Here is a 21,478-nt window from a genome sequence, read left to right on the forward strand (position 1 = left end):
TTATGTTGATTGTATTTTAGTCAAACACTACATTTAAGTTATCTTGTTGCTCTGAAGGTATTCAATTTCAAATTCAGCTGGTGCGTCTTTTTTCCTCATGCATTTAAGGTGACTTGCACTATTGCACTACTGTTTGTATATTGCTGACATTGTCATTTTGAGTCTCACTGCTCTTTTATAGTTTTCTATTCTTATTTACTTTAATACATTTTCAACTTTCTCTGTGTACATGTACTTATTCCTGTCCTTGTTCTACTGCAACACCCCAGTTCCCCCTCTGGAGAACAACAGCGGCTGATCTTCTGAGAATGAAACATAAAGCACATCAAGAGCTCTATGGAGGTGATGTTTGTGATGTGGACTGTACCACATCATACTTTAACCCAGGAAACTGTCACGTGCACTTTCACTAGCACACTAAACACCAAAGATCGCTCTCGAGGCAAAGCGTTCTTCTACTGAGAATAAAAGTGTGCACACAGCCATTTGGATCCACGTGGTAACTAATGTCACATTAATGTTGCTCTGACCAGCCCCCCCCCCCCCCCGACCCGTGCAGCTTCTGATTGGTAACGGTTCAGGAGAGACTGCCATTTTACACAGTGACTGCTAGCTGGACCTCCAGTGACACACCACAAGTTATTTACCTGTGTAGCAGCCAGCTTGTTTCCAACAGTACGGCATGATTCACGCTGTATCGTGAGCAAACATCCACAAAGACACTTTGTCTTAAGCACAAGTCAAATTAACAGTGGCGTAAACAAACGGGTAAGTTGGTCATTTGAAGTTCTCCAACGCTGTTGTAGCTAGCTAACGTTACCGTAACACACCCACGGTGCTGTGGCTGCTCTCACGAGCGCTCCTCGCCGGCCTGCTCGGTTAGCTAGCAGCGGTGTCTGACCGGGCTTTGATGTACCGACTACTTTTTGGGCTGAACGGCACTTTTATAGCGTGAATGTGTTTATGAAATGACATCATGGTAGAGTTGATATGGCTTGCACAAGAAGCGTTCAGCTGTGACGTAACCTCATGTTTCTGGTGCGGGGCATTGCTACGCGTGCGAAAGGTTTGTAGTCAACGCTATATATACATACGAAAAGAGAAATGTCACCGAACGCGGCAGTCCCCGCTGTCACTCCTTCCACAGTTCCACACTAAAGTTTAGAGAGAAGTATAGCGAAGTGTATGTGTATCTAATGTTAACCGAGCACTCAATAATCTCCATTAAACATGTCGGTGGGATTATCTGACAACCACAACGCATGAAGTCTTTGATTTCTATGAGATGGTCAAATTCCATTAGGATCATATGTCTCGTGTCTGACAGCACAGCAACAGTGAGGACTCAAAAGTAGAACTATGTCTACATTAAGTTGTCTTCATTTTTAAATGCTGCTTTAGTGTGAAAATGTTTAGCATCCCCACTAGTGTCTCTGGATAGTTTGTCCACAGCGAACACCTGAACAACATGGACACGGCCTTCATTTCAAATGGTAAACGATGCATCACTGCCAACATCTGGCCTCACTGACCGAAGCGCTATTTTATTGTCACCACGTTGTCTGACAACATCAGCACAGACCGATGAATGACAGCAGCTGTGCCTCAGAGTGCAGCTGTCACACCTCTGTTCGGTCTCCTCTGGCTCTATGTGCTCACTTATATGTTGAGTTTAATACTGCAAACACTCACAGTAGCTTTCTATCGGGAGACAACTGAACGAGTCCTGAAGTTTATTCATCCCGACACATAACTGCTACCTGTTAACCAGCAGTCAGTCCCAGGCGGCTGTGTTATGGTGATGCAATCATGATTCCATCATTTAGACATCGTCTGTCAAAATCAGTATTAGTTCAGTTTAACAACGGCTCTGTTGTGTATTCAGCTGCATTGACATTTGAATTCACTACCCAGTACACACTGAACCACCAAGCCCGAACTAGTTGATCCGGACACAAGGCTGAAACAGAGAGAACATTTACAACAGCAGAACTTAATCTCATCTGAGAAACACAGAACAACTATCAGCTTTGTTTCCCTTGAGCTTTTTTTATCCTGCATGGACCGGTAGTAGTCTCTCACGCAGAGACTCTTGGTGGACTGGGTATAAGAGTACTGAGTAGAGTTAGTAGAGTCACTTCAACATTGACTCTATTGAGCAGACTCTCCTTTTAGCAGCGTCTGTCATGGTCAGCTGTGATTCTCTTATTATCGTCTCACTACACATACAGTGTATGTCTGCTATCACTTTGTGAAGCCCCTCCTGCTCTTCATAGTCTCTGTGGTACAACAGATGACTGGATGATATAATCAATAGGCTTGTGCCAGCTGATGATCATAACGACATTTGACTATAAAATATTGCCAATTCCAAATGTCCCAACCAATTTTAAAAGGGTGTGTTATTTGTGACAGTGGAGGGGCTCATTATGTAGGGCTACCTGTGCTGTAGTACATTGTGCTAAAGCCTGAACAGGAGTGTAGGAGTGAAACCATTGTGGTTTTGGCCCCGCTGCTCTCAAACATGGTGGGTCAGTGTGGCTACCTCCTGCTGTGAGCCTGCAGTGTAAACACACGTGGTGGTGGCTTGATATGCTGTTATCAATCTCTCCACCAGTTTCAAACTTTATAACATGTCTAAGAATTTACATGTAATTCATGTTTATTTACTGTTAGATTCTTTAAGGTGATCAAACAGAACTAATGGACCAATAAAAGGGTATCAGTCATGCAGGACAAAGTGTTTTAGTTAGAGGAGAACGTTTTGTTGTTGAACCTATTGTTTGAATCGGAGTAAGTGCATTATTTAGGCCTGTTGAACACCACAGACTGCAGCTGTATTTTGGGGAGAGTTGACTTGTCCTGGCACAAAGCCTGAAGCTACACCCTTAATAACAGAGGTTCCTATCATAAATTTAGACATCTTTGTCAGAAATCTAAAATGTCATTAAAATACATCCCTGAGTGAGGTAAATAAAGAATGAAGAACACAGACATCGCTGCGTATCAGTCCTTCAGCATGTCGTCCTCCCTGCTTTGTCTCAGCAAGCAGCTAAGTTTACAAGAATTTGACCGATTTTCTAATACTAATGCAAACTAAGCGAAACAGTAAGACTACATACAGACAGCTTCTGTTTGAACGTGTTTGTAACACTTTGCTAGCGGGCTGTGCCTGTGTAAAACATTGCTGCAGTAGAGGAGGACAGAGCAGATTGAACAATGGCTTTTCTATATTTCTACGTTTATTCTTGTTGAATAGGTGTATTGATGAAGATAGCAGAATGAACAGGTGGGTAGAGCCAGAGGTGATTGTCCACTAGTTCACCCATCTCAGATGGCATTGTTCAGACATATAGAGAAATCAAAATGTTAAAAGTGGTTACCAAATACATTTGTTTTGGTTGTATACCAGCCCGTCCCAGTAAAGTCTATGTGTGGGAAACACCGGATTATATCCATATATTTTCATGTTTTATACTGAGAAATAGCACCGCTAACAAAGTATTACTAACTCTATGAAGATGCATTGGATTTCCTGTGCCTGAAACGTTTGTATCAGCAGTAACTTAAGACAGTTCTGATACATCTGAAAGCGCTCCGTTAACATTAAGATAAAGCTCATCTGGAAGTGTGAATAAGAATGTAACAGTGAAACTAATCTCCAAACCGCAGAGACTTTGAAGCTACAAAATAATTTAGTATTGAACATCTATCGACTTAAAGCTGAGCTTTCTCTCCAAAGACAGCCTATGGAAGCGAGACCATCATGGGTTAGCCCTGGTTAGCCCTGGTTAGCCCTGGTTAGCCCTGCTTCTAAGCAAGAATACCACAGCCTACTCCCAGTAGTGAAACCGCATGTCATCATGGCTTTGCTTGGCATGGAAAGACCTTTTAAGTTGAACTTCCATTGTGATATAGGTCCCTGTTAGGACCAGTCTTAAGAATAGACTGTAAGTTAGTTGCACCAACCAAAATGAAGCCTAGTCTTAACTACGCCGATCTTAGCTATGCTGAATAGCCACGCAACTATGGCTATGGCCTAGCAGCGTGTGTTGCTAGGATACATCGTTAACAATCGAATCGGTAGCTAATCAGTTATCATTTGTGGTGACGTTATTCTGGAGGATCAGAGAAAAAGAAATGAATAGAGCTGTAACAGTTCAACCAGCCACAAGGACACCATGTAGTGGCTCTTCTGATCAGGCTGAATATCTCACTGTCCTATTGTCCACTCAAACTCTACCGCCTCCAGTAAAGTGCAGGCTAGATCTGCTTCATCATGACCATTCAGAGCAGCAGTCTGATAGGTGCTAGTGAGCCATGCTAGTCCACGAGCACCTTTGGATTGTAAAAGATACAAGCCCACTCAAATATCAAATCAAATTGTGCTTAATATTTGATCATCGCTGTTAATATTTTTCAATAATTCCATTACTGAAAAATATTGACACTATTTTAATATTAAGTTGACATGGCCTTTAGCTTTTATGTATAACATGTCTGCAGTTAACGGCTCTCCATAGTGGCCACAAACACTCTGCCTTCTCCAGCCAACTCACCCGGCACCTCTTCACCAGCCGCGTCTTATTAATAACCGTCAGCTTCAAGAGGTTTCACGTCAGTCAGATGCAGAGAGACAACACGTTTCTTTGAGGAAATAATTACAGAGTAACATAAAAGTGACATTACAGCTGCTCCTGACTAGTTGAAAGATGTACACCCGTCTCAGCAGGAAGAAGGCGTAGAGGCAGGACCTACTTAGCTTTAGACCAGGTGTAAGCCTCGTTGGTTTAGCCAGACCCTGGTCTTTGTGGTTATTCTTTATCAGTCTTGGATGCCACTGCTAGTTCTCGTTTTTGACGGACAAGGTTACAAGGTTTTTATGTGTCACTGTACGACAGGGTACAACATTTACATTGTAGTCCCAATTTGCTACATAGGAGAGAAAACCAAACACACCTGTATCATAGATGGAGGGTGGAGTTATGACACGTAACCACCCGTCTGGGTTCCACTTTAGCTGCATGTGTTGAGTGTTACATGTGTAAATATTTGTTGTGTATTCATTAGTAATTGTTTTGTGTGTGTCGTTGTGGTGTGTTGTTTCCTGTGTCTGTGTGTCTCACTAGTAGTAGTGCAAGGCCCTGGATGGATAGCCTGGACCCTGAAACCCTGTATGTCTCTCCAGAGCAGACTGGACCGCCCACGCTACCGCTCTCTGCCTCGGAGGTCTCCAACTTGGCATTAGTGGGGTAAGAAGTTCTGATAGCAGTTTGGGGGACAGCAGGGGGTTCTAGAGAATCTGTCAACACCTAGCGCCCACGGCTCACACCATGCAGCCACGTATCTCTCTCACACATAGAAAACTAGGAACAAAAGCATGCATACCTACAACATGAGTCAACATGTATGTGACTTTAATGGTATTTATACATAATGAGGCAAAGTCACTTCCTGTTGGTAGCATGGTCCAAGAACTTGCTCCATGTTTTTAAAACCCATCATGAGGTCCAAGACTCTGTCATCAACTCATCTGCTCCATTAAGAATTAGTTGTAGTGATTGTTATAGTGGAAACCACAATACCTGAACATCCCTGAAGCCTGGCCAGCCCGCACCATAGTTTGTGATGTGTTTTATCACAGGCTCTTAGTCAGCGTCACAGTAAGCACCGCTATTACACAACATGCTATTTTGTCCCATGAATCTTTTGCGCAGGCAACGTGAAGACGCTCCAGTCGGCCTTTGGTGTGTCTCTGCCTTAATAGACTATTGACTCCAGTGACTGTGACAGCTGCTGGCTAGCTAGATTTTATGGAGGGCAGGCACGCGTTCACCAAGTGCACTGTTGGTATTTCTCATATTATCACAGCAGTGTCGTCATATGACGTCTCCCACTACCATTCCTCTACTGCCAGTTTTAGGAATTCTGTAACACTATCTCTGGTATGCGATAAACACAGTTTTAGCTCGCCATCTCCAAGTTCATCACATAGCGTGTGCTGTAATGGTGACATAGCTGTCAATAACACAGGAGGTCCACCCATGGATGTTGGATTTGGGTGAAATGTAGTAAACTGCTTTCTAGAAAACCTCATTTCTGTGAAGAGATTTGGTTCTACACCTCTCGAAAGATGTTTGTGTTATTTCACAGACTTGTGTCTGGCATTAGAGATATGCTTCGCTCAGATGATTAAGTGCTGTCATAATGCAAAAATGAATAGTCGAATAGATTTAAAAACCATGTGCGGCAGTAAATGGAGATGTTGAGTCCAGTTAACGACTACCTGAAGGCAGGTTGGCAGCTTTATGCTCCACACATCACTGGAGTTTATCACATTTCATAGGTGTGGGTGTGTTTGTGTGTGCACTGTGGGGTGCACAAAGACCAAAGCCCGGCTCACTTCTGTTTTTACACACACAAATCACACACAAACCAGTGCAGCCTTTAGGACAACAGGGTAAACACAGCCCCCCTCGGGCCGGAACCTAATTGTTAGCCCCTGGAGTGGCTAGTCCGGGGATTAGCTACTGGCTGGTGAGTACTATTCACTCCCTCTGTCATTCCCTCTGCCCACTGGGCCTTATCACCATCAATCTGACACCATGTTTATCTGACGCTGCAGCCAGATCTGCTGGCCTAGGAGAAATGTTCACAAAGGCCGTGGATCATCAGCACTTTGATTGTGGGACCCCGAATGGCCATTACTTTCTCTGGCCCCAGTGATCCCAGCAGCCCCCATGCAGTGGTTAGTCCCAGAACCTGGAAAGCCAACCTGAAGGCCTGTCTGTCTGTCATTTGTGCTCTTCTTCTATCTCAAACGAAGGCGGTTCCTCAGCCAGATTTTGTGTGTTGTATTTGTGTTCCAGTGGACGGCGTCTCCATGTGCTTTGGTTTGTTGCGACAAACTGTTTTTCTCTGTGTCGGCTGCCTTATACCCTTCACCAGGAACTTACCACCGAGTGTGTGATCTGGAGATTACCACCACGCTTTGATCACTGTGTCTATTAAGCTTCACTGTCGTGTGTGTTCGAAGAAGAAGAAAGAAAAAAGAAACTGATTCATCATGGCTTCTTTTAAGTTGGATTTTCTCCCCGAGATGATGGTGGACCATTGCTCTCTGAATTCTAGTCCTGTGTAAGTAACTCGCTTTGACCAGCTTTGTAAGTGCGATCTGTTTCCTACGGTTGTTCTGTGTCTCTGGAATGGACCGGTCTGTGTTAAGGTCTTTATGTATATGAATTGTAATAACCATGAGCAGCTGTGTTGTGGTGAGTCAGGGTGATAATGGGCCTCCTGTAGTTCATCCACACAGCACTCTAGTGTACTAAGAGGAGTTACGGTACCTTCCTATCTGCCTTTCTTTAAGGTATTGTTTGAGACTGATTCTGATTCAAATTCAGGTAGTAGGTAAAGAAACAAAGAAGACACAGAGTTCTGTGCTTAATAGGCTGCTCTAACAAACTCAAACTAACAATCAATGCCTCTCCCCCTTTAGTCACAATAACTGCATTATCACTATTTTTCTTTCATTAAACAGACTTTTGATAACATTTGCCCTGAAAGCTCAAATTGTCATCCCTGGCGTAATGTCACGGTGCATTCAAGGACTTTGATCTCAGTTGTTGTGATGTGTGGTTTTGACTGGTCCCCTGGTACAACTCACTGTTAGGCCTGTGTTTGAGTGTTTGTTGTAATTTCATTAGTTTTGAATATCTGTCCCTGTTGCTGAAGTTTGTGCTGATATATCATAAGTACATTCAGAAGATGAGCTACATCTTAAATGCATGAAATGTCCCATCACATTTACACTAGATCCTAATGGGTTTTTAAGGCAGATACTGATATGGATGTTTGAGGGTTTAACATCAAATCTGATAGTGATATACATCAGCTGATATACATTTCTGAACAGAAAGTATCTCCTGCTGAGCAGGACACTGTCGACAGGATCGGGGATTAACGGATTACAAGTAAAGGATAACTGTGTGACATTGCAGTTACAGAAGAAGAAGACGTAATCAGACTACACAGTCATTTAGTACAAATATGGATAACAGGATTACAATTTTAAAATGCGTTTAAAATAAGGAATGATATACTATGCAGCTTCATGACACAAGTCAGCTCACACCGAAGCGGAAGCTGTCAGTTGGAGGTGGACGGTGTAGTGTTTTATATGTGAAACAGAAACAGCATTATAGTGCAGTGCAAGGTATTACAAAGCAGGATGGTTTCACTTCATCAAGATTATTCTGTCTGTTTGTAGGAAATGAGCTTCAAATTTCTGCTCCAACAAACGGAACACAGGAGAAATCTTTGTAGGGCTGTGCCTAAAAGTGCGAAGCTTCGAAGCTTTATTGATGATGTTGAAATTTGAATCATTATTATTAATATCTGACAGGAACATTGCATGCTAAGACCATCTTCTACCTTCTCTTCCCCTCCTCAGACAGCGAGTGTTCTCTGTAATTATCTCAGTCCAAAAGTCAGATGGATGTAATCATTCCCAAAATTTACAATACGTTTTTGTCTTATGAAATATTCTGCCATATTTGTTGGCATTAAACCTTTCAGTAAAATATTTTCACTGCAGTCAAAAAACAGAAAGGGAGGCGAGCGCTGTATCAACAGGGCAGATGAGCAGCACTTTTAATACACAATAAATTACATTTATATCAATCAATTATAAAATCATAACATATTTCCCCCCATTTCTTTAGGTTGATGTCATCATAAGATATGACGACATTCAAAGCTTCATTCCAAGACCTCAATAGAAGTTTTGAATGTAATGAAATAACATTGGCTACAGCCCTAGAGATGTCCATATGGGTTCATTCAGTTCCACTTCTATGGGTGCTGCTGCTCCAGGGCACAATCCTGCAACACAAATGTGCTCAATGATTTGAGACCTTGGATGATGACATCATATTCACGTCTTAAAGGCTGTATTATTGCTTGCACTGTTGTTCCCCTTTCTTCTTAAATAGCATAGAAAATATGTAAAATCATGGCAAAATCTGGTATTGAAGTAGGAAGGAATTAGATGACATTACCTTTATTCTGTGAAACGTGGATTAGGTTACTGATTACATTTTATAACATGTCATTGTATCAGATTACATTCTTGAATTAAATGTAAGCAACAACAACACACAAAACAAATATACACAAAAAATGGAGAGTATAATTAGTTTTTTTAAACCTGGATAAATAAGTATTATTGATAATAAGTATTACTGATGGGAAACTATGATGAATACTTCTGACAATGTAATTTAAGGTTGCCATGGATGATGCAGTAAACTGATCCAGACCATGTACACAGTCGTGTATGTGCACTTTCTTTGTAACTCTTTCTCTTCCACATGCAAACGTGCACAGACTTTACACTCAGGAATAGCTTGACTCTGCAGACATTGAGTAGATATTTTAAAGATAGATGGATCAGATTATGAAGTTACAGCCAGACCTCGTACTATGTCTCCAGAGCTCACCTGAGAGTCTGCAGGTCACCTGTCCCGTGTGAGTCTGTAAATGTACATTACGCTTAGTTAGCATGTACATTATATGACAGGCTCCAGGAGTGTATCCATCCATCTTTTTCTTTTCTTTCCTTTCTGACTGGCCTGCATTTGGCACTGGCTTATATTTGTTGGTGGAAGCCTCCAGCCATGATTAGAGACCTGGCCTTTGTTTGAGTAAATATGGTAGTTTGATCAAAACGCATTGCAGTTAATGCCCTCCTCAGGCCACTTAGCAGTGCGGAAGAGATGATGGAAGCAGAATTGACCATTCCACTTTGAGAAATACAGAAAGGAAAAATGTAGCAAATGGTTCATAGCAGATTCAACAGGAAAAAAGTACACATCGAAGCAAAAGCTGTTGCTGAATCTCGAGGTGCAGGATATATCTGTGGCCATTAAATAATAAGATTCAGTGATTGTCATTGTACAGCACATCTGATAATGCAGAGCGTTGGCCGTCTGCCTTCCCGCTCTATGCTCTGCTCTCTGTGCCAGGGCCACAGTAGACTTCAGGTAACCTTCACCTGCGTTGATGAAGACCATGTTTGCAAATCCACAAGTGCAACAAAGTCTTTCAGCAAGGCAGACCAGGGCACCAGACTGACTCTCTCTGTTGGTCGCAGCAGCACATGATTTGCTTGCATCCTTTTTTTGATACAGCGTGGTATTAATGCATTGTTATACAGTAAATTAAAACACCCAACAGTATGAAAAAATGAATAGTATTTGCTCTATTGCATAACATTGAAATGCATTTTATATGTTACTTCATCAATATTATTAACCTAATATTAAAATATGTAATCAGGATTCAGGAACAACTAATGAGCCCATTTGGTTGCATAGTGAGTACTTTTACTTTTATACTTTAAGTACATTTTCTTGATTATATATTTACATCATTTTATTTCAATAAGGTTTTTTAAATCATGGTATTAGTACTTGACTTCAGTAACTTCTTCCACCACTCAATGATCTAGCTCAGTCTGTCCCTCTCTGCACTTCATTATTGAAATGATCAGTGATAGTGATTCATTTATGGAACACGTTAACAGTTAAACGTACTGTTAACATCTGTGCCCCGCTCTGAGCCCTGGGCCAGGATTCAAACTGATCTCACCGGGTCGTAGTGGTTGGATTGGATTCAGTTCTGATTTGATCAAAACATTTTAAAGCAGATATAATGATTGTTTTATCCTGATGATTTGGATTCAGATTTGGTAATCCAATCCTCCATTAATGCACCAACAAGGCCAAATCATCAAGTACAGAAATATCTACCTTGATTGATAATTGATAATACATCTCACCAATAACACTGGCATATTTTGCAATGGTGTCAGTGATCATTGGGCAATTTCTTGAACCAAGAATACAAAAATGTCCGAGGCAAAACCTTGTTTCATTTTTCAAAAATATTTTGTATATTTTTGTACTACAGTAATTTTAGCAGTTACTTTGATACTGGATGTTGAGTTGGCATAGAATGAACTCCATTGTTCTGTCTATCTCTAATAAACATTTTCCATCAAGAAGTTTAGGATCAGACAATCCATGGTACTCATTTAAGAAATAAGAACCCCTCTGGTAATTGGACCACCTTTAGAACCCTTAATGATGAGAAATTCCATATTTTATATTTAAAGTCAGTTACGGATAACCTAAATAACCCCGTGATAAAATTCTGAAAATTGATAAAATCCTTGTCAGGTACACATTTTGCTTCGATCCTCCCTGAAGGTGGACCAGCGCTATTGATTGATATTTTTCTCAGGAAGTGGTGGTGGAGGCCTAAACGGAGCTTAAAGAGGAGTGCATATTGGATTTTCATCAGGGGGACAAAGACACCACTCCACATGAATATATAATGTTGATGTGGTGTAACGAAAGTTACAAATGTAACTATGGTTCTATGAATCCTGGATGACCGCCAGAGGCAGTGCTTCACACTGGATATCTTCCGTCTCGCGCATGCGCAGGTCGAATATTTATACCAACAAAGTCACCTGTGACCTCGGATGACCCCCGTAGTCTATAAGTTCCGGTGTCATCCTGAGTTCAGTCCTATGGAATCTTCTCGCGAGTTCACAGGATTCCGAGTGACCAAGAACTCTGGCGGTCATCCAGCATTCATAGAACCGTAGTTACATTCGTAACTTTCGTTCTATTTCATCCTTACTGACCGCCAGAGGCAGTGCTTAACACTGGATGACTTATACCAAAAGAGTCACGAGGAAGCACAGTAACTACCTCGTATAGCTCCGGCAGAGAAAATTGGCCAAAGAACCCTCCCCAGTGGGTGAGGGGTGGCAACGTTAACTCTGTAGTGTTTGGTGAATGCGCTCGGTGATGCCCATGAGGCCGTAGCACATACAGGTGCTGGTCATATAATTAGAATATCATCAAAAAGTTGATTTATTTCACTAATTCCATTCAAAAAGTGAAACTTGTCTATTATATTCATTCATTACACACAGACTGATATATTTCAAATGTTTATTCCTTTTAATTTTGATGATTATAACTGACAACTAAGGAAAATCCCAAATTCAGTATCTCAGAAAATTAGAATATTACTTAAGACCAATACAAAGAAAGGATTTTTAGAAATCTTGGCCAACTGAAAAGTATGAACATGAAAAGTATGAGCATGTACAGCACTCAATACTTAGTTGGGGCTCCTTTTGCCTGAATTACTGCAGCAATGCGGCGTGGCATGGAGTCGATCAGTCTGTGGCACTGCTCAGGTGTTATGAGAGCCCAGGTTGCTCTGATAGTGGCCTTCAGCTCTTCTGCATTGTTGGGTCTGGCATTTCGCATCATCCTCTTCACAATACCCCATAGATTTTCTATGGGGTTACGGTCAGGCAGGTTTGCTGGCCAATTAAGAACAGGGATACCATGGTCCTTAAACCAGGTACTGGTTGCTTTGGCACTGTGTGCAGGTGCCAAGTCCTGTTGGAAAATGAAATCTGCATCTCCATAAAGTTGGTCAGCAGCAGGAAGCATGAAGTGCTCTAAAACTTCCTGGTATACGGCTGCGTTGACCTTGGACCTCAGAAAACACAGTGGACCAACACCAGCAGATGACATGGCACCCCAAACCATCACTCACTGTGGAAACTTTACACTGGACTTCAAGCAACGTGGATTGTGTGTCTCTCCTCTCTTCCTCCAGACTCTGGGACCCTGATTTCCAAAGGAAATGCAAAATTTACTTTCATCAGAGAACATAACTTTGGACCACTCAGCAGCAGTCCAGTCCTTTTTGTCTTTAGCCCAGGCGAGACGCTTCTGACGCTGTCTGTTGTTCAAGAGTGGCTTGACACAAGGAATGCGACAGCTGAAACCCATGTCTTGCATACGTCTCTTTCTGAATCTCCCCCACATTTTTGAATCGGTTTTGTTTCACAATCCTCTCCAGGGTGCGGTTATCCCTATTGCTTGTACACTTTTTTCTACCACATCTTTTCCTTCCCTTCGCCTCTCTATTAATGTGCTTGGACACAGAGCTCTGTGAACAGCCAGCCTCTTTTGCAATGACCTTTTGTGTCTTGCCCTCCTTGTGCAAGGTGTCAATGGTCATCTTTTGGACAACTGTCAAGTCAGCAGTCTTCCCCATGATTGAGTAGCCTACAGAACTAGACTGAGAGACCATTTAAAGGCCTTTGCAGGTGTTTTGAGTTAATTAGCTGATTAGAGTGTGTCTTCAATATTGAACCTTTTCACAATATTCTAATTTTCTGAGATACTGAATTTGGGATTTTCCTTAGTTGTCAGTTATAATCATCAAAATTAAAAGAAATAAACATTTGAAATATATCAGTCTGTGTGTAATGAATGAATATAATAGACAAGTTTCACTTTTTGAATGGAATTAGTGAAATAAATCAACTTTTTGATGATATTCTAATTATATGACCAGCACCTGTATATCCTCCACAGGCACACCTCTCAGGGCTGCCCTTGGCGTGGAGACACTCTTGGTAGAGTGACCCTTCACCCCGGATGGCCGAGCGCAGTCGCTCGCCTTGTATGTATAGGCAATGGCCTCCACTATCCAGTGGGATAGGTGCTGTTTTTTTTTTTTTTTTTAGAAGGAGCACAGCCCTTCTTAGGCTCACCATAACTGACAAAGAGCTGCTCCGACTGCCGTATGCAGGCGGTGGCTTCCACATAAGCTCTGAGGGCCCACACTGGGCACAGCAGCCTTGACCTCTCCTCTCCCGATGGGGGAGGTCAACTTTGCCAGCTGGATAGGCTGGTTGATATGTGAATGTATCAACACCCTTGGGAGAAACACTGCATTAGGCCACAAAGTGACACCCAAGCCATCTGAGTTCCACCTCAGACATGATTCTTTCACCGACAGGGCATGCAGCCCGCCCCCACATTGAGCTGAATTGACGGCAAGGAGAAAAAATGTTTTGGCTGATAGCCATCTCGGCTCCGCCTGTGCCAGGGGTTCAAAAGGAGACAAGCATAAGGTGTCCAGTACCAAGGGTAGGTCCCATGCAGGGGAGACCGGCCCTTATCTAGGAGGGACTGTAGAAACTCAGTACAGCAGGCACGGGGCGCTGTACTGGGACCCTGTTCTGAGCCGCACACCAGTCAGAGAACAGCTTCCACCTATTTTTGTACTGCAGGCAGGTAGATCGCGCTGGCATTCAGAATAGTCAGTCTGACTGGTTCTATGCAGCCACTCAGCATCCGGTCGGGCCCTCCCGTGACCCATAGTTGAAGGCGGCAGGGATTGGATTGCCAAATCCGACCTTCTAGTTGCGACAGGAGATCCCTCCTGTCGGGGAAGAACTCTGACAAGCGTTTAGCAAAATCAGAGGAAATGGTGGAAAGGCATAAAGAAGATCCTCTGGCCACGTGTGAGCCAGGGCATCTTGACCCAGAGGACTGGTCCTCTCCGTCAGGGAGACCCAGTGGGGGCAGTGGGTCGACACGTCTGGATGCAGCCGCCACTCTCACGGTGAAGGCTTGTGACGGAACAGGAAAACCACAACCTGGTTCTGTTCTCCTGGTGGGTACATTGCCCACAGGCTGGTCAGGCGAGGGGCCTCCCAAGTCAGAAGGGCACGGTGATCCCCGTAGCAACGTCTGCAGATCTGGTGCCCCATTGATAGTTTATGTGAAATCACAGCAGAGGTGTTGTCCAACCGGACAAGCACATGCTTTCCCTTCAAATATGGAAGGAAGTGCTTGAGCGCTAGCTCTAGAACCTTGACCTGCCCCTGCGGTCTTTGAGCAGACAACTGCCCCCAAGCTGTCTTGTTCTGTCACACTGCACCCCTGCCTTGAGAGGCAGGTATCTGTTGTGACAATCTCCCGGTGGAATGGAACCGAGCCCATGGGGACACTGTTTGCCAGATATGCACTCTCCCTCCATGGGGATAGAGTGAGTAGGCACTGTTTTGATAATATTATTGCCCTGTATCTGTGCCACTTGGCATCCAAGTGAAGGCTGTTCAGCCATCTGCAAACCCAAGAGAACGACAGTTGAGGCAGCTGTCAGTTTACCCAATAGTCGGAGAAAAGGATGTAGGGCAACCGTCTGCCCCCTCGGAAGGGGGAGAGGTTGTGGGGGTTGTTGTACACATGCTGGGGTGACAGACGGGCCCTCATAGGGCCACACCAATGAAGGTTATGCTCTGAGAGGGGCTCAGGTAGCTCCTCTCCATGTTCACCTTGAGGTCCACCGGGCCACGTGAGAGAAGGCGAGCAGTGTCCTGTGGCGCCTGAAGCCGGGATGGCGCCCAGGTCAGCCAGTTGTCTAAGTACGGCAGTATGTTCACGCCCTGTGATTGCAGGGGGAAAGGACAGCAGTAACACACCTTGTGAACACCCATGGGGAGATGGGAGAGTCTGAATGGAAGCACCCTGGACTGAAAGTGGCGGCCTTAAAAGGTCGAAACGTAGAAACTGCCTGTGGTGATGCACCATGGGAACATGGGAATAGGCGTCGATAGACGTGAACCACTCTCCCTTGGAAATCTGCTGCTGGGAGGAAAACCCCGACAGCCGGCCCGGAGACATCTCCTGGCCCCCCTGCCTCTGGAGGCTTTTGGGGGGGGGGGGGGCGGGGGGCGACTGTTCGTCCCCAAGTTCGGAGGTTGTCTGGAGGGGGGGACGTAGGTAGGGTTGTATGGGTAGCGGCCCGGCCTCTCAGCAGGACGGTGAGGCCTGTGTCGGCTACTAGGGTAAGCTGGAGGCTGAAAAGTGGGACCCCTAGGTCTGCGGGATGCAGGCATGTCCCTGCGAAGACCAGAGAACTGCTGCCTGGTCTGGCTAGCTTCAACAGTTCGCTGAAGCGCCTGTATAGCAGCTGACTCGAACAGCTCACCAGGTTCCACTGGGACAGTACAGAGGGTCCTCCTACATGTCTCAGATAGGGGTGACTGCACCAGCCAAACCTGGCGGCGAGTCTGGACCAGGGTGGACATCATATGTCCAAGTTCCCTTGACATGAGCGCAAACGCCTGCAATGAAGCATCACTGAGGCTGGAGGCGGAAGCGTCGAAGTAGCCTGCTGCAGAGAAGCTGCGAGGGCAAGTATGAGGTCGGAGAGGGAGTTGTCGATACGGTGCACAGCGCTGCTGTGTCATAAGCCCTGGATAGCAGGTCATCTTTGACCTGACGTTGGGTTGAGGGCACCTGGCATCGGGCCTCAGAGTCTCCTCAGGGGAAACTATGAGGGACGCAATAGTCGGCTAAATGGCTGGCATATGTGCAAGGCCAAATTTTGCCACCTCCTGCATGGCCGTCAGGGTTTGCCATCTGATGTAAGGCGGGAGAGAGCCCTGGTGTCTCTCCAGCATGCATGCAACTCCCTCAGATATTCCTCGGAGGGAGGAACAGAAAAGGTGGTGAGGGCGGGAAGGCGCCTGAAGAAGGCACTCACAGGTGGAAGTTCCAGCTGCTGTGTATCCCACTGTAGGCGTGCCAGCGCCATACAAATGATCAGGGTAGGTTGGGCTGGATTCAGCTGCCCTGACAGGGGGAGGTAGACCTCACGCATCAGGTGTTCCACTTCGGCCAGCCTAGCAGACCTTACTGCTCAAGGCGTGATACCGCAGGTCCTGCCTGGGTTCTCCGAGAGGCCCTCCCTCAGATGCTCGAGGCTAAGGCAAGAGATCAGGGCCGTCCTCAGGCTGAAGAGGAGCTATACAGGTCCTACAGCTGGGAGAGTTTAACATGGCCGCGATTCTGGTGGAACCCTTGTCCCACTAGTTGATGCGGAATTCCAAATCAGTCTGAGCGGGAGCGCTCTGCTGAATATTGAGAGAACAGGCAGGGGGCAGTCAGAGGAGAGTGATCTTTTCGGACACTCTCTTCAATTGGACAGTCGCTGTGGATATTGGTGACCCACCAGTTAGCCTGAGCGAGAGCACTCTGCTACTGTGGAAACAGACCCAAAAAACAGTCCTTACAGTGAGAGGGGAGCGAGGACACTCTTCACTACGATATTTGCTGCAGATATTGGTGACCCACCAGTTAGCCTGAGCGAGAGCACTCTGCCACTGTGGAAACAGACCAACAAAACAGTCTTTACAGTGAGAGGGGAGCGAGGACACTCTTCACTAGGACCGTCGCTTGTAAATAGTGGTGTCCCACCAGTTAGCCTGAGCGAGGACACTCGGCTAACTGTGATAGCCGTAATGTTACAAAATCAATGGACACAATCCCAGTATTAACTTAGTCTAGTTAGTGTCCCACCAGGTTAGCCTGAGTGAGGACACTGCCAGCTGCGACAGCCGTAATGCGTAAGAAGCATCAATGGGCACAACATCAATGTTGATTTAATATAACTAGCATTCACTGAGTTAGCCTGAGCGAGAACACTCTTCTAACTGTGATAGTTGTAATGCTACAAAGTTGATGGCCACAGCCCCAGTATCAGCTTTGTTTAGCTAGCTTCCCCCTGAGTTAGCCTGAGCGGGGACGCTCTGTTAACTGACAGCCGTAAGGTTACAAAGTTGATGGACACAGTCCCAGTATCAGCTTTGTTTAGCTAGCTTCCCACTGAGTTAGCCTGAGCGGAGACGCTCTGTTAACTGTGACAGCCGTAAGGTTACAAAGTTGATGGACACAGTCCCAGTATCAGCTTTGTTTAGCTAGCGTCCCACTGAGTTAGCCTGAGTGGAGACGCTCTGTTAACTGTGACAGCCGTAAGGTTACAAAGTTGATGGACACAGTTCCAGTATCAGCTTTGTTTAGCTAGCTTCCCCCTGAGTTAGCCTGAGCGGGGACGCTCTGTTAACTGACAGCCGTAAGGTTACAAAGTTGATGGACACAGTCCCAGTATCAGCTTTGTTTAGCTAGCTTCCCACTGAGTTAGCCTGAGCGGAGACGCTCTGTTAACTGTGACAGCCGTAAGGTTACAAAGTTGATGGACACAGTCCCAGTATCAGCTTTGTCTAGCTAGCATCTCACCAAGTTAGCCTGAGTGAAGACACTGCTAACTGTGAATTATGTCAGATGTAAAACCTAAATCTCAATGGACACAATGTCGATCTAGTCGAGCTAGTCTCTCACCAAGTTTGCCTGAGCAGGAACACTCACTGTGATAGCCGTAATGTTACAACATCAGTGGACTTAATGCTAATGTCGAACTAGCATCTCATCAAGTTTGCCTGAGCGGAAACACTCTGCTAACTGTGATAGCCGTAATGTTACGAAACCAGTGGACATAATGCTAATGTCGATCTAGTCGAACTTGCATCTCATCAAGTTAGCCTGAGCAGGACACTCTGCTCACTGTGAAGGGCGGGCCGACAGCGTATATTCTACGCTCTCGTTAGCGCGCCACTCGATTAGCTAGAGCGGAAGCGCTCTGCCAACCGTGGAAAACGAACAACGGTTATAGAAAACAATGTTAATCGATCTCACCGATTGCTGTCTTCACGACTTAGGTGGCCCTTATCAGACTGGTGACGACCGATGATAGGTGCGTCCACCAGTCCGGGGCTCGATGTCCGAACGGTGAACACACCGCTCCCTCCGAAGAGGGACAGCTTGTCGCAGCCTTTGGAGGGCGAGAAAATCCGCAACTCCGACCGGTGGTCACAAGGCTACAGCGACAAGCTCTAATATGTCTTGATCGTAGACACATCTTTGTTTATGCTACCATGGTAGCTAACCTGCATAGCGAGAAGATGAAAAAGGACTGAACTCAGGATGACACCGGAAGTTATAGACGACGGGGGTCATCCGAGGTCACAGGTGACTTTGTTGGTATAAATATTCGACCTGCGCATGCGCGAGACGGAAGATATCCAGTGTGAAGCACTGCCTCTGGCAGTCAGTAAGGATGAAATAGAACGATGTTTCTCCGTGTCTGCTGGATGTTAAAGTAAGCAGCTTTTCATATCTACTATATAAGGTGATAAGGGTCAAAGTTCATTTCACGTGAGATATTAGGCCAGTCTGCATCCGGTGAGTCAGACTAGTGCCACATCAGTGTTGCTTGTTTTGCGGTTCAATAACGCAGATCTGAACATCGTGCTTAAAGATTTCTCCGATGTAGCGTCTGGTTCTTAGTCCGATAAATAGTGAACACAAACTGAAGCAGCCCTGTTGTGCATTTCTTTAAGAAGAGGATTGTGTTTTTCTAAATAACTGCTATGGGATTGCTTAGGTGTAGCATTGTTTCTGTGTGATCTGATGTATCTTTTTAACTTGGGGCGCACGATCGTATCACGGTTTTGAGTCACAGATCGGATCAGCACTAAAGAAAAAAGGGAGCAAATGATGCCCCGATCCCATTCGTTTGACACTGACACCAACTGACGATCACAGATGATCCATATCGGCCGATACAAGGTGTCAGTGTAGCTGTCAGTTGAAGTGCAAGCAGTAAACATTAAAGTAAGTAAAGTAATTTAAAGAAGAACAACAACTATTAAAGAAATCAAGAAGCTGAAATTAAGTTTCATATGTAAAACTATTAAAATGTTTACAGTAGGTTATCACTCAGACGCATCATTCATTCTATTGACTTCCATTATTTTCAAAAAGCAGAAAACACTGAATATCTAACAGAAAATGTAAATATGAAAATGCTGAACTACAACACGCAGTGACATTTGAATGAGTTTGTAGCTGGAATACAAAAATATCAAAATGACAAAGGCAATATTTGTAGACCGACAAGTTTCCAATACAACATCAATGTTTAGAGAGCCTTCTCCATCCATAACACAAGTAATGCATCATTATTGTAGACTTGTTTTATTTACTTTTCTTTAATATGTAGACGGAAAACGACCAACCTCATTCAAAAGTAGTGGTGTAACTTAAGGTAGCGACTCGCATCAAATTCAACCTCCTAAATTTCAGGCACATCAGAAACAGCTTGACAGAAAACGCAGCCAGGACATTCCATGATCGTCGCACATTTAGTGTACTGTCTGACCAGCTGGTCACTCACGTGCACAGCAACACTCAAACCCATAGAATCTCTGTATAAGAGAGCACTCAAAGTCTTTGACAAGAAACCGCGAACCTATCATCACTGCCACATCCTGAACAAACATACGTTTTTAAGTTTCAACAACCTTATCAGCCTTAAAGAAGCCAGCATCATTTACAAAGTCCTAAATGGTCTGGCACCTCCTCCGCTGAACGAGTACACCAAACAGAGACCTGTCTGCGGCCCTGCGACTAGAGTCACCAGAGCCTCCGACAGAGGCGACTGTGTCATCCCACACAGGCGCACCACCTTTGGTCAGACGGTTCTGTCTGTCAAAGGCGGCACCCTCTGGAACACTTTACCATCCTCCGTTAGGGAGTGCCCAAACTTCAGCACTTTTAAAAAGCACATGAAGGGATGGCTGTTGTCCACCCAAACTTGTGCACATAGATAGTTTAACCTGGGTTAGCAGTATTAGTGTCATGGATATGTGATGTACTAATGTTATATGAATGAATGAAACCTTAAATGTGCAAATTAATTAATGCCCTTATGTGCAATATATCTGGGTGCAATACGATGAATTTGAAATGTCTTCCTTACACTGTGATATTTTTTTCTAGTTTCTTTTATATATATATGCGATTCCTTTTTTATCCATTAACTTTTTATTATCGAACTATTGTGTATTGTCAGCTACAGACTGTAATTGATTTTAGTTTATTACTATTGCATTTTGGCATGACCTTTTCCTTTAGGACACTCAGCCTGTACATTCTAGCAGGGGGACAGACAATGGAAATCAGCCTTGCGGCTGTAATTGGGTGCATTTACATTTTAATTTAAAGTGTTCATCAATGTACATTGTCCCTCTCGAACAAATAAAAACTAAACTAAACTAAAACAGACCATTGTGAACCGTGGATCGTGAACCATCAGCGTGTGAAATAACGCTTAACTGACGATCGTTATCCACCAATAGTTTTCAAAACATAAATAGATATTAGAGATGAACTATGACCTGTTTATTAGCTCTAAACAGATTCATCATTTGAATTGTGTGTTTTTATGAAGAAAAACCACTAAATGACTATGACAAAGTAAAAGAATAACATTTAGAATTTTTGATGGTTTACACACTTCAGAGTGGTTGAAATGATTTTTGGGACGGTGCAATGAAAAATAGTCTGGAGCCTCGTAGACATCACATTACATTACAGTCATTTAGCAGACGCTGTTATCCAAAGCGACTTACAATAAGTGTATTCAACGTAGGTAGTCAAGAGAACTACTAGTCACCAGAAGTCATAAGTGCATCTCCTTTTTAAACAACCATCTAAGAGCAAAAACCAGAGCAGAAGTACAGTATAATCAAACAACAGAGGGATCTGTATCTGCCAGTATGGATCATCAATGATCTGCAATTAGTATCGGCGGCAAAAAATGTGATCAGGGATCTGTAAAAGGGATATTTGCTCCCTTTTTTCCTCTGTGCTGATCTGATCCGTGACTCTGATTGTGATCCGAT

General features: G+C 44.2%; 1 protein-coding gene across 6 annotated transcripts in view; it reads left to right on the top strand.

The window, feature by feature from the left end:
• Nucleotides 1-584: 584 nt before the first annotated feature.
• celf1 (cugbp, Elav-like family member 1) overlaps nucleotides 585-21,478 on the top strand; it is a 48,968-nt gene continuing 28,074 nt past the window's right edge. For 4 of the 6 annotated variants that reach the window (XM_076090878.1, XM_076090874.1, XM_076090876.1 and 1 more), the window contains exons 1-2: nucleotides 585-768; nucleotides 5,130-5,252. In XM_076090878.1, coding sequence (XP_075946993.1) covers nucleotides 5,149-5,252 — 104 coding nt within the window. In that variant the 5' untranslated portion in view covers nucleotides 585-768; nucleotides 5,130-5,148. Of the gene's footprint in view, nucleotides 769-5,129; nucleotides 5,253-5,310; nucleotides 7,138-21,478 lie in introns of those variants that run through there. The other 2 variants (XM_076090875.1, XM_076090879.1) reach the window with 2 other exon arrangements.

Source organism: Anarhichas minor, unplaced genomic scaffold, assembly GCF_050575085.1.
Source record: "Anarhichas minor isolate MPS153535 unplaced genomic scaffold, ASM5057508v1 ptg000013l, whole genome shotgun sequence".
NCBI lineage: Eukaryota > Metazoa > Chordata > Actinopteri > Perciformes > Anarhichadidae > Anarhichas > Anarhichas minor.